At 49.2% G+C, this 13,073-nt stretch overlaps 1 protein-coding gene across 2 annotated transcripts in view; it reads left to right on the top strand.

Annotated features, from left to right (window-relative positions):
• The window catches only part of SLC6A11 (solute carrier family 6 member 11), a 132,732-nt gene that overhangs the window by 19,829 nt on the left and 99,830 nt on the right, over positions 1-13,073 (top strand). For both annotated transcript variants that reach the window (XM_027042642.2, XM_027042641.2), the window contains exon 5: positions 8,488-8,620. In XM_027042642.2, coding sequence (XP_026898443.1) covers positions 8,488-8,620 — 133 coding nt within the window. The remainder of the gene's footprint in view (positions 1-8,487; positions 8,621-13,073) is intronic.

The following is a 13,073-nucleotide window of genomic DNA, read 5'->3' as shown; positions in this document are numbered from 1 at the left end:
TCTTCTAGACTCACGCTCCTCACTGCCTCCTACTTTCCTGGATCTCACCCTCCAGCCAGGGGGGGCACTGGAACAGAAGACTGGGGCGCAAGCCCCGTCTGTGATCCAAGGCAAGCTCAGTAATACATGGAGCCTCAGTTTCCCCTGAACAATGGGAGCAAAACAGGACTAACAGACGCAAGAGTGCCAGTGTGCTGTTCCTAAGTGTGTGTTCTGCATAATGCCCTTGAGGAAGTATTGCTTTGGAAAGGCAGAAACATGGCACAGTACACTTCTTACAACTTAAAAAAAAAAATTTTTTTTTTAATGTTTATTTTTGAGAGAGACAGAGAAACAGTGCGAGCAGGGGAGGGGGCAGAGAGAAAGAGAGACTCAGAATCTGAAGCAGGCTCCAGGCTCTGAGCTGTCAGCACAGAGCTCGATGAGGGGCTCGAACTCATGAACCACGAGATCATGACCTGAGCCAAAGTCGGCCACTTAATTGACTGAGCCACCCAGGCGCCCCCCTTCCTGACAACTTCTTAGTAACTGGGTTACAGTTTACATTCCATAAAGTGCTCCCCTTGTAGGTGCGCAAGTCAGTGATTTTGAATCAGTGCCGATCGTGACATCATCACAATACAGGTTTGGAACATCTCCAACACGTCATAAGGGCTCTCAGTACCCATTTATACTTCATCTCTCCTCCAGCCTGCAGGCAACCACTCCTCCACTTTCTGTCTCCCTAAATTTGCCTAGTTGGGACTTGGCATATAAATGGAGTCATGCAAGGTCTCACTAACTTCCTTCATTTAGCATGTTTTCAAGGCTCACCCATGTTATCACATGTATCACTTCGTCATAAATAACATTCTTTGTGGCTAAATAACATTCCGTTGTATGGATACACCACCTTTTTTTGGTCAGTTAATGGACATTTGGGTGCTTTTCCGTTTTTGGCTATTAGGAATAACCTAGGGGTGGAATCTCTGAGTTGTATGTTTAGCTTTTTAAGAAACCGTCAAACCGTTTTCCGTTGTGGCTAAACCATTTTTGCATTTCCACCAAAAATATATGATGTTCCATTTCTCCACATCCTAGGGGACACTTGTTATTTTGATTACTGCCATCCTGGTAGGTGTACCCAAGTGGATATGAAACAGTATCTCATTGTGGTTTTAGTTTGGCTTTAATGGGGAATACTTCTGAATAAATTTGGGAAACATTGGGTTAATCAGAGTATAAAAGTATCTTTACCGCAGGACTCCTTAGAACCTTTAATATTCTGATGATCATTGAGATTCTCAAAGGAGGGCTACAGTGTACTTCATTTTCTCCACTGAGGTCCTGGTGAGAACTCTTGAGTGTCTGGAAGGATTGCTGTCTTGGAAAGCCTAGGACAGGGTTCTAGAGACCACTGGCCAAACCCCGTCTCCTGCCTGTTTTTGTAAATAAAGTTTTATGGAAGACAGACACACTTGTTTATAAATTGTGTATGGCTGCTTTCACACTGCAAAGATAGATAGTTGGGACAGTGACCATATGGCTTGCAGACCCTAAAATATTTACACACTGGCCCTTTAAAGAAGGTTTGTTGACCCCCTGATCTAGGAGTGCCTGGTGCACAGTAGATGCTCCCTTAACCTTTAGATGAAAGGATGGACTAACCCTTACGATATAGGTAGAGACCAAGAATACACTTTGTGAGGCTTTGTGTTATTTGAGCTGGTGCTTAAAGGACAGGTAGAATTTTTACAGCTTGGGAGAATGAGGAAGAACGAGGAAGAATTCCTTACAGGAATGAATCCTGTAAGGTGGAGAAGTCAAGGTGTGCTTGGGGGCTGATGGGGACTTCCTCATGGCCTAGGGGGATTTCTGCAGTGACGGAAGAAATTGGAGCAGTAGCTCCTGACTCCTCGTGCCAACCTAGGTCATTCTGTAAATGACACAGTTCTGTTCCATCTTCCCCATGACCAGACAGTGGCTCCAAGCTCTGCCTCTGAAGTCGAACAGGTGAGGCTTCGGATTCTGCCTCAGCCTTCCTGGGCATATTAATTTCCCTAAGCCACACTTTTCCCGCTTGTAAAATGGGAACAACTGTTGCCTTTACCTTGGGAGTGAGCATGAGGAAATCCAGGCTATCATGGTCCTTGTTATTTTCTTCGTACTCCTGGGTAGTAAGCTCTCCGACAACCTGAGGGGGTGCTCTCTCAGGGCACCCCTGCTTCACTCATCGTTATGGCTTTAGTCCTTAGGGTACGCGGCATGGAGTTAGCACCTGATAACTATCTGCTGGAAGATGGCATGATGCAGAGGCCTCAGTTGCTTGACAAGGAGGGTCCTTGCCCTGTGTCTCCAGCGGCATTTAGGATCTCTGCTGGGGCTCATAGGAGCAAGTCAGAGCTGGGGGCCTGCACTTCTTTCTTCTCAGAGAAGTGAGAGCAGAACCCCGAAGGCAGAGAAACTCTGGAGGGGGCAGGGAAGGCACATTAGTTTTGGTGATGGGCCCTTTTTTGTTTGTTTGTCGCTTGGGGAGACCAGAAAGGAAGACCAGCAAGGCTATTTATAGCCCAGCCCCTCAGCGCCAGTTTTTAGGGCGGTCTGTGGGTCCCTGGCAACACTTACTCCGTGGCAGGTTAAAGAAAGGTGATGTGTTTGCCGGCTCCGTGCTGGACATCAAGATGAGGCCTCTCCGGCTGGCCAGCCATGCTGGGAGCTATTCCCACATGGCCTCTCCCAGGCTCTCTGCCGGTGGAGGAGAGGGGCCTGGCTGCCTGCTCCTTCTCTGCTTTCTGGGGTCAGACCATGCCTGGCTCTGCAAGCTAGGGAAGCCCCAGGTGTGAGGCTGTTTCCTCCTCTCCAGACTCAGCCTCTCTGTGTATGAGACACTGAGATGGAAATGAGGGTGATGTCTGGAGACTGGATTTGGGAACCCAGCCATTTTCCCTCAGACTGTGAAGGATGGGGGAGAAGCCTTGAGTGAGAGGCATCCTTTTGCTGGGGTCCATTTCTGGCCGGGCAGCAGTGGGGGAAAGGGTGTGGGCACCGGAAGAACCTGGTTTCAAGTCCTAATCTGGGCAAGTTCCTTTACCTCACTTGGCCTCAGTTTCCCCACCCATAAAATGGGTCTAATAATACCCTCACAGTGAACTGAATGTAATGAGCTGTAAAGCTTTCATGTGGCACCTGCCATAGTCCCCTCTGCTTCCAGCTCCTTCCAATTCTCTCCTGGCAGTCTCTTAATAACGACAGTTTGTGGGCGCCTGGGTGGCTCAGTGGGTTGAGTGCCAGACTTCGGCTCAGGTCGTGATCTCATGGTTCCTGAGTTCGAGCCTGCATCTGTTGTCAGCGCAGAGCCCACTTTGGATCCTCTGTCCCCTCTCTCTGCCCCTCCCCTGCTCACGGGCATGTGCTTGCTGTCACTCTCTCAAAAATAAAAAAATAAAAAAATAATAAGGATGGTTTCCTTCCAAACTGGCCTCTTGATTTCCCCAACACATTCACCCCATTATAAGTAAAACAGCTCTTGTGTTCTGTGTGGCCCTTCCAGCTCACCAGGGTCCCACCAGCATCCCACTGCATGTCTGCTCCTCACTCACAGCTGCCTGAAGTCTGCCCCACGAGGATCTGTTCTCCCTGCTTCACTCCCACCTTCTGGTCCCAAATCCCCTGACACCCTCCGTCTTGCCAGGCTGCCCTGCAGCACGTGGCAGGTGGACTGCTTCCCCTTCTGGAATGTCCTCCGCCTCCAGGGATGCCGGCTTCTCCTGTTGCTCCCTGCTTTTCTGCTCACACTTGTCTCCCTCCTGCAAGGGCTCCTCCCTTCCTCTCCTGTCCTGTAAATGTTGGGGTTCTGGAGGCTCTGTGCACGTCCTCCCCCTGCCTCCTCCTCCTCCTCCAGCTCTCCCAAGGGAGCCTCATGTGCTCCCAGAACACCCTGATGGCTCAGGTCTGAATCTCCTCCTTGTGTCTCTTTTCTGAGCTTTACACCCAGAGACCCAGTTGCCTCTGGGCATTGCAGCTTCCTACGTGTCCCACAGACACCTCAAAATCATCTTGTCTAAAAGATTGATTCTTCACCTCTTCCTCCTCCAACCTTCTTGACAATTCACTCCTGCTCAGCTAATGCCCGCCATCCATCCAAGTATGAAGCTGGGTGTCACTTGGAAACCCCCTCTTCCCTCCTACCTGCCACCCCCAGCAGTCACCTTGTTCCTGTGCTTTTTTCAAGCCCACTTGTTCTCCTCTAGGGCCATTCCCCTACCTTGGTCCAGACCCTCACCAATTACTATGCAAACTAAGGCGGCCCTGCCCCATTCTACCCTTAACTGCCCATTCTTCCCACTGCAGCCAAAGAGAGTCTTCCAGAATATGTATCTGATAGGGTCTCAGTCCTATTTAAGATTCAATGAGGCTCCTGTTGCCCTCAGGATGAAGCCCTAGCCCCTCAGCAAGGCTCATAGTCCAGCTCTGTCCTCATCCCACTTCTCACCCTGGCTTCTGCCGCGCTTACCCAACGTGCCATGCCTTTCCCTGGTCTCACTGAACTTTTGTTCCAGCCTTTTGCACCTGGTGGCCTTTCTGCCCCAAGTGCTCCCCGCCCTTCTTTGCTGACTCCCTCCTACCCTCCAGGATCTCCTGGCTCACTCTGATCTCCACATCCTGGTATTGGCCAAATCCCCGATGATGGTCCCAATGATTTCTCTGTCTTGATCCTCTCTATGCCCAGTTCTATTTTCTTGTCTGCTTTCCCCATTAGAACATGAGCTCTTTATGGACCACTGGTGTAACACTGGCACACTAAAGACATCTTACTAAGTGCTACTTGAATAAATTAATAAATTACGAAGGACATGTGCTGCGTACTACCTTTATGTTATATGCAAAAACATGTAAGATAGCTTTGGAGCATGCGTTTAATGACAGCTTTCATTAATGAAGAAGAGAAGAAGGCAGTGATTTTAGTGTTACAGGGGAATCTCAGAGCTAGCATTGAGGCTGGAAGTGCGGGCTTTGGAGCCAGGATCCCTAGGTTCAAATCCCAGCTTTGTTGCTTGCTCCTGGTATGACTTTGGGTGAGTTACTGAACCGCTCACACCTCAGTTTCCCCATCTTTGAAATGATGGTGATTCTCTTTACCTCAAGGATTGTTGGGAGGGTTAAATGATGCTTGGAAACCTGTCAAAGGGAAGTATTGTCATTCCCATTTTACAGATGAGGAAGCTGAGACTCAGAGAAGCGATGTCCCTTCCCCAAGGTCATATAGCTGGTAAGGAACAGCGCTCAGTTTGAACCCAGTCCATCTCTACAGGTGCCAGGGGCTGGAGAAGCAGAGGCACCACACTGCCAAGCTCTGGGTAGCTATCTCCAGAAATATTCTACACGTGTGGTCTGAAAAAGATACCTCGTGAAGGACCTGCTCCCATGCCTGGCTTATAGTAGGTGTTCAGAATAACTTGAGTAAATGCCTCCAAAGAGTTCTGTTTAGTCTTCAACATTTCCCGCTCCCTGGACAGTGTCAGGAGGTCTGTTCCTTGGTCCCCTTTTTTTTTGCCAGGGTGTTGGCAGCAAACTCTTCCTTATTCAGACCTTTCTCCTCTCCAGCACTTCATGGGGAGGGTCATTAAGAAAGCTTTTTCCCAGGAAGAGCTGTGCCTTCTCCAAGTCTCCGGAGTTGAGTGCCCCAGCCCCTGGGCTCTCAAAGGCTGCCCTTGTAGGTTTCAAAACAACCCACAGCCCTGCAGGCTGAGAACCTGGCCCCTGAGCCTTCTATCTTTAGAAACCCGAGGTCCATTGCTAGTTAGAGTCAGTGCTGGTAAAACCTAAAGAAAATAGTTTGAGGATGTTTTCAAATAGTGTCTGGTGAAACAAAAGAGCAATTCACCCTGCGTAGCTTTTAGTAATCTGCTTCCCATTCTGGGAATTAGATTGTTCAATTAAGCGAGAGGGCGCCGAAGCAGGCTGCATGACTCAAAAGTTTGCGGCATCCAAAATGTGGAAGAGAGGGGACCTGAGCCAGCTCTCTCCTGGCTGCTCTGCCCCCTCTGCTGTCCCTCTGTCCCCATGCCGTTTCCAGTTTTCAAGTCCCAGTTCAGAAAACAACTACATCAACAAGAAGGCATATGTGTATGTGCACCCCTGCTAGCTGGGGACCTCATGTAAGTGCTTCTTTAATGAAAAATTCACAGCCTGGAGTGGAATGGGAAAAGCACACCATCTGCACTGGCCCACTTTCTCTCCTGAGCGGGCTTATTTCTTCTTGAATGAGAAGGAATGCCCACCTCATGGGCATTCAGGATGCTGTCGGGGGCAGTTTGTAAGGTGGTAGATATATGTAGGCTACGAGACTCTTAATTGAGAAACAAGGTCCTTGATGAACACTCTGAGGTTCCCTGCAGAATTTTGAGAGTGAGTGGGTGCATCACAGTATCTTGGGGGAGGAGAAAGTCCAGTCCTTCAGGAGCTTCTCAAAGGATATCAGACCCCATCTCTAGGTCCTCTTCAAAAATACTATTCAGGTGGGGTTTGTAGGTTATTCCTTCATTGTCAGGAAACTCTACTTCTGTGGTGCTGAGGCCTTCCCATGCATAAGCAATCCTTGGGCGGGTGCAGCAAAATGCAGCTTCGGGGGAGTCGTTCGGCCAAGATCTGGACTCAGTAGGTCTGGGACGAGATGCAGGAATTTTTTTATTTTTAGCAAGTACTCCACAAGGACCATGCTCTGAGGCCCACTATTCTGTTGTGATAATAGATACTCTTGAAGGTTTCATTTAATGGCCTGTAGTTTTTAACGGAATTAAAGCCAGAGACTACTAAGCATAAGAAACAAAATTAAAAAAAAAAAATTGCTGTTACAATGATGTGGCTATCTCCTTCCTTAAAAACTTGGACTTTTTTTTTTTTTTTTTGGTCCAACTTATACTTGTAGAGGGCAAAAGCCATACATGCTTTTGCTTTAATTCACAGTTTTAATATAGTGCCTGGTCCATAGTAGGTGCTCAGTAAATGTGTATTTAAGTGGATGTTCGCACTTGTAGCGATAGGTCTGAAAGCTGGTTTCCTTTCAAATAAATCCACACAGCCCAATTTTGTTTGGGGGCCTGCCTGATTTCTCCAGCAGGGGTTGGGGCTGGAGGGAGCCTGTAGACCAGTGCTAATTGGTGTCATTGAGTAATTAATGCAGAATCAGGCCCTGAGCAGATTCCCAGGGAGACAGACACTGAGGGAGGCTTTCATGCTTGGTGGGATGGGAGCTGCTTGCTCAAAGGATGTTCCCAGAGCGCTGAGACGACTGGCGTGGTCCGACGGGGGTGGTTTGGCAGCCAGAATGGGGTTCGTGGAGCGAGTTTGGAGGGGGTTTGTGTTAGTGCCATGGTTCTGCACAATATGGAGCGTGGCGAGTTTGACTTTAAAGAAACACAAACCCCAGGAGTAGGCTCTGGGAGCCAGGCCTGTGTCAACCCTGAAGGATTGATGGCTTCTGAAGGAAGACTGTGGCTCGAGGCATTGACTCAGTGTCGCCTGGGGTCCTCCCCCTCCTGTGGCCTGGGCCTTCTGGGACATCCCTACTCTTGGCCTGCTATTCAAGGCTCCCAGGGATGCGTCTCTCTTTACCTTTTCTGCGATTCCCTTATGACCCCTATGTTCCAGCATTCCCCAAGTATCCCATACTCCGTTTTCTGGCTTTTGCTTGTGCTATTCCCTCCATCTAAAACAATTTTAAGTCCCTTTCTCTCCTGGCTGAATCCCATCATCCTTCATGGTTTAGCTCAAATATCACTTCTTCTAGACTGCTTTCCCTAACCCCATGTATCAGTCAGGATTGGTTGGGTTTTGCTGCAATAACAAACATCTCCAAAGATCTCAGTAGCTTAAGGCTGCAAAGTTGCTTTCTTGCTCACACAACATCTTTGACAGAGGGTAGCAGGAGGGCTCATGTGTAGTCACTCAGGAAGTCAGGCTCCTAGGGGCTCCATCTTGACACAGACTCTGTCATCACAGCAATAGTAGGAGAAGGCAACATGGTGAATCACCTCACCTGGCTCTGCAAGTGACACGGGTGCTATTGGCCAAAGCAAGTTCATTGGCTGCTGTTTAGTTCAGCAAGCCAGGGTTGTATAATTGCTCCCACTGAAATTCCCCACCTGGAATGTGTATGGACAGTCCTTCAGTCTCCTGGCAGTCGTCAGGTGGGCTAGATGCTTCTCAGTCTTTACAGAAGCCCTCTACTTCTTCTGTTTTAGCCCTTGCCTCACTTACTGTAAACCATTCCTAACTGGCCTGTCTTTCCCCAATGAGTGAATCCATGAAGACAGAGGGCTGGGTCTTGTTCCTCGCTGGGGTCCCAGCCCTGGGTTTGGCTTGGAGGAGATGCTTGGCAAATGGTGGTAGGGGAGGCAGGTGAATGATTGAGTGGCCCATTCCTGCTTCCCTATAGCACTAGCTTTGCCCTGGGTGGGGTCAGGGTGGGTCTCCAGCCCCCGTGACTCTCCTCTCTCCCCTCCACAGGCGCCGGGTCCTGGCCATCTCAGGTGGGATCGAGCACATTGGGAACCTCCGTTGGGAGCTGGCCTTGTGTCTCCTGGCAGCCTGGACCATCTGCTACTTCTGCATCTGGAAGGGGACCAAGTCCACAGGAAAGGTAAGAGGTGCATCTTCAAGCAACTATCCACCAGCAGGGGAGGACATGAGCTGTCCTTGTATAAGATCACAGGTGACCCGGAGAGTGCCCTGAGTTTGAATTATAAAAGTTAGCTCTTATGCTGGAAGGTAGGAGGAGCACTAGACTGGGAGTCCACTCAGGAGCTCAGAGCTAGAACCCAGTGCACCACTCACGTGCCACACACCTCAGGCTGGTCAGTTCTGCCTTTTGAGCCTCAGTTTGCTTGTCTGTGAAATAGCAAAGCCTGTCCTGTCTTACTGAGAGCTCTGCAAGGAAACGGGAGGTAAAATGCTTTGAAAACTGGAAGTGCTGAAGTACAACCATGTAGTTTTTGTAATGAAGACATGGGCTTCAGGCATGTGCCAGGGCAGGAAATGCTGGCTGCCTGCACTGATAGGCCCCAGGACCTCACCCACTAAGAGTCTGTGGATGGAGGGCAGCTGCATCCATCTCGTTGCCTTGCCATGCCATCCGTACTGTGTGGCCTCCGGGACCTGCATCTCCTCTTGGGGTGGGGGCGGGGGGTCGGAGAAGTGGGAGGAAGCAGCCAGGTCTCAACAGCCCTGGCCAGGAAGTTAGCACGGCTCTCCCACTCACAGGCACCTGGCTGGAGCCTGAGGCATGGCCTCAGCTGCCTGCTAGGGAGGCTCAAGATGTAGGGGAAGACGGGGGGAAGTCTAGTGAGCACAGCCATCTGTGCCATAAGAATCAATGCACATGTTGTACATGTAGCTCATGGACAAGTCCCGCCTGCTCATGTGCTTTAAGGAAAAAAAAAAGTAGAGATGCCTGGGTGGCTCAGCTGGTTGGGCGGCCTACTCTGATTTCAGCTCAGGTCATGATCCCGGGGTTGTGGGATCTAGCCCCGTGTTGGGCGCCATGCTGTCAGTGGAGCCTGCTTGGGATTCTCTCTCTCCCCTCCCCCCCCGCCTCTCCCTGCTGGTGTGTGCACAGGCGCACACGTGTGTGTGCTGTCTCTCGAATACATTAAAATAAAAGCATAGTTGCCAACACTTAAAAATCAGGAGATTTCATGGTGGAAAAGGAAGTATGATTCTGGTATCCTTTGGCAAGTTGAAAGGTTTGGCAGCACTGGGCCTGCATGCCTACACAGCAGCTGGGTTGGCGGAGCTGAGCAGTAGCCACTGCCTTCTAGGGATACTCTGGTTGGCCACAGTCCTCACCATTCCCTATTGCCCTGACGCTCTAGCTGAATGTCAGTGCCAGTAGTTTGCTCATTTGTGCTATTCCATTTTTTCTTGTGGAAAAGAGGACATGCAGCTTTTCTTATTCCAGTCACCCTGACCATCTCACTCCTTGCCTGCCTGTTTCCGGTAGGCATCACCTTTATTCTAAGCTGTTGTTGGTTGGATCAGGGACTGGAGGTCAAACCTCTAAGGAGATGGGAACTTAACCACTCTGGGTCCTTTTACAAAAGGTGGTTCCCTCATTTCCCACAGTGGTAGGTATTGACTGGTGGGCAGACCTGCTGGGGGGAAATTAGGCGGGCAGAAAAGAGATATTGACAAGTTTCTATGCTGAGGGTGGTAAGGGAGCTAAGGAGGTACTAGAAAGTAATCATAAATTTGCCTGGTGCACCAGAGAAAGGAGAACGGAGACTCATGTTCTGTCGGCCCAGATGATTTTGCTAATCTTTGCTTTCTCTAGTTTGCATCATGAAAACAATAGAATTTTTCTGTTTTTCCAAATCTAAAAATCAGTGTATTATTGATGTACTTCTTTAGACTACATACACGCTGCTCCTGTCCCCTTTTTTGCTGCCTCTTCTGGCTAAAGAGGAGGAGAATGACTTGGAGGAGTGAAGAACCAGAGTTTGGAATCAGGATTCACATCTGAGGTCTGTCACTCACTAGCTGTGACCTTGGCACATCACTTAACTTTTCTGAGCCTCAGTTTCCTCTTCTGCAAAATGGGGACTGATCATTAAGTTTGTCTCATGGGGTGATTGCCAGGATGAGATGCAAGGATGCATATTTAATGCTTAGCGGAGTGTGTGACTAATAGTAAGTGCTAAATAATGGTGATTCTTAAACATCTTATTATAATGATAAAATTTACTCATATGAGAAGTTGTTTCTGGGTATCTACTCTCTGCCTAGCATTAGTCAATGGATATCTAAAGGTGAATGAAACACAGCCTCTACCCTACCCAGTTAATATATGTGCGAGTGCTTTGTGAAGTGCAAAGGGAAGGGACACTGCTTCTACCATGATTACCACTTTCTTGGGAGTCAATGCCAAGGCCAGCAGGTTTGGCTGGCTAGCAGTTGTGTGTGGTGGGGGCAAGGGCCATTGGATAAGGCGTTAGTGCATGCATGTACTTGGGTTGTCCATGTGGGCACATGTAGCCTTGAGCTCTTGGGCCCAGAACATGGGCCACAGCAAAATTTGGTTCCATTTGGCTCTTAGGAGGAAGCTGAGTCCCACTATAGGGCCACTTGCCATTGGCTGGGCTGTTGAGCCTGTGTGTTGAGAATTCTAATGCAGGGACTGGGTTTCAAGGAAGGACTAGCAGGCTGCATTCTTGGAGATTTCAAAAAAGACATATGGGGAAGCATGGGAGAGAACATTCATCCACAGCCTTCTGTTCACTGCACACTCTGCCAGGCATTTTTCATCCACATTAGCACATGAGATCCCACAACCTGGGGAGATACTGCCTCGAGTTCATAGGTGGAGACCCAGAGGCTGAGAGATTGAGGATCCTGGCCTGAGTTGGATGAAGACTGTGCCTCGGCACTGACCCCGTGCTGCTCCCATCTTGCCTGTCCTTGGACTCGATCAAATTTTAGAAGATTGTGATATTTTGAGTGATGTCCTTTCACGCATTCTGCCTGAGCCTACTTTCTCTCATCACTAGTAGGCATAGTACTGAGGGCAGTAGTACTTGTGATAGTAACGGGTGATGGTCATTGAGCGCCTCACATGCCCACTCCGTTTAGAACTTGAAACAAGCCCAGGAGACGGGGGCAGTCATTATCTCTGTTTCAGACGAGGAAACTGAGGCCTGGACGGAGTAAGTAACTTGCTTAAGGACCCTCAGGTAGGAAGCAGAACCCAAGCCTTGGTGGCCGCATAGCCTGGGCTTTGGATGAGAGTACTATCCTGCCTGCCCTCTGTGGTGTAGTGATAATGAGTTTTCTTATGGGCTGATTATAAAGAGGCAGTTGATGAGATAACATAGCACACAGTGGGGGCTCAGTGGTTGTTGGTTGCAGCTGTAATAAGATGGTGGTTTTAAGGGAAATGCTGAAATCTGATGAGCCAATTAAGCATTTTCCTGAAGGCTGGGTTTCAGGGGCTCTTCCCCCTGTTCCATGCTCAAGACCAGGGTTAGCATCAGGATGGAATGTGGTTTTCCAGAGCTGTTGTGATTTCTCAGAAACCATGTGCTTTACCCCCACCCCTGACATTTTATTAGTGAAGAAATTTAGGCTCAAAGAGCAGAAGGGACTTGTCCAAGGCCACACAGGGAGTAAGTGACAAGTGTCAGGTTAGGAACTAGAGCCTGGTGGCCCAGCTCCTCAGTTCTTTATATATGATGAGGTTCTGACAGTTTAAGGAGACCAGGGGTCCCCCATCAACACATGGTGTCTTCTCAGGAGAGGGTCTGTTGCTTTTCTTACTGTTTATTGTTCGCCTCACCTTGGACATAAGCCCAGGGTCCAAAGGTTTTTCAGGTTCTGTACAAAAACAGCTAAAAATAAACACAGGTCATATGAGTCTTCCTGAGTGGGGAGCCACCGCTCCTGTCTCTTGCGTATGACCAGAGCCACTTTCATGAGGCTGTCCAAGGAAGGAGAACTCTGTCTTTCTGCTCTTGTCCAGGCCACAACTGAGTTCCAGCCCACTTCCCATACTCAGATTTCAGCAGAAAATTCTGAAATTTCATTAGCTTGAGAAAAGTTTCCTGGCCCAGGTTTAACTTAATTCATTGAACGTGTCTCTTGCTGCTGGAGGCATGCATTACAGACTCACCTGTTAGCAGATGACTGTCTAAATGGAGGTTTGGGATCAGGTCACAAATGAGTAGATCACAGATGAGTCTGTGACAGGGCCATAGAGGAAGGCCCAGCCACCCTCTCCAGTGGCTCAACAGGCAGTGTGTGGGCTCCTGATCTGTGTTGGTATTAGCATACCCCCCACAGATGGTCTCCGCAAATGTCCTTCAGTGCCCTCCCCTCCTGCTCCCTGTTTGAGTGCTTTACGGTCTTCTGACATCACAGAGGCCAGCATTCAGGATGTCCCCAGGGTCAGAGTGAGCAGCATCTCCTGTCAGAAGAAGCTGCTGTGGGTGGGAGAGACACAAACTAGATTCAAACTTCAGTACTTAGCAAGGTGCCACCTAACTGTTCTTAATAAACATTTGTGGAATGGATGAATTTCACCTGTGCCTGGGGCTCCCTGCAAG

Source organism: Acinonyx jubatus, chromosome A2 (assembly GCF_027475565.1).
Source record: "Acinonyx jubatus isolate Ajub_Pintada_27869175 chromosome A2, VMU_Ajub_asm_v1.0, whole genome shotgun sequence".
Lineage (NCBI taxonomy): Eukaryota > Metazoa > Chordata > Mammalia > Carnivora > Felidae > Acinonyx > Acinonyx jubatus.
Note: the sequence above shows the minus strand (reverse complement) of the source record. Positions and strands in the feature narration are given on the sequence as shown.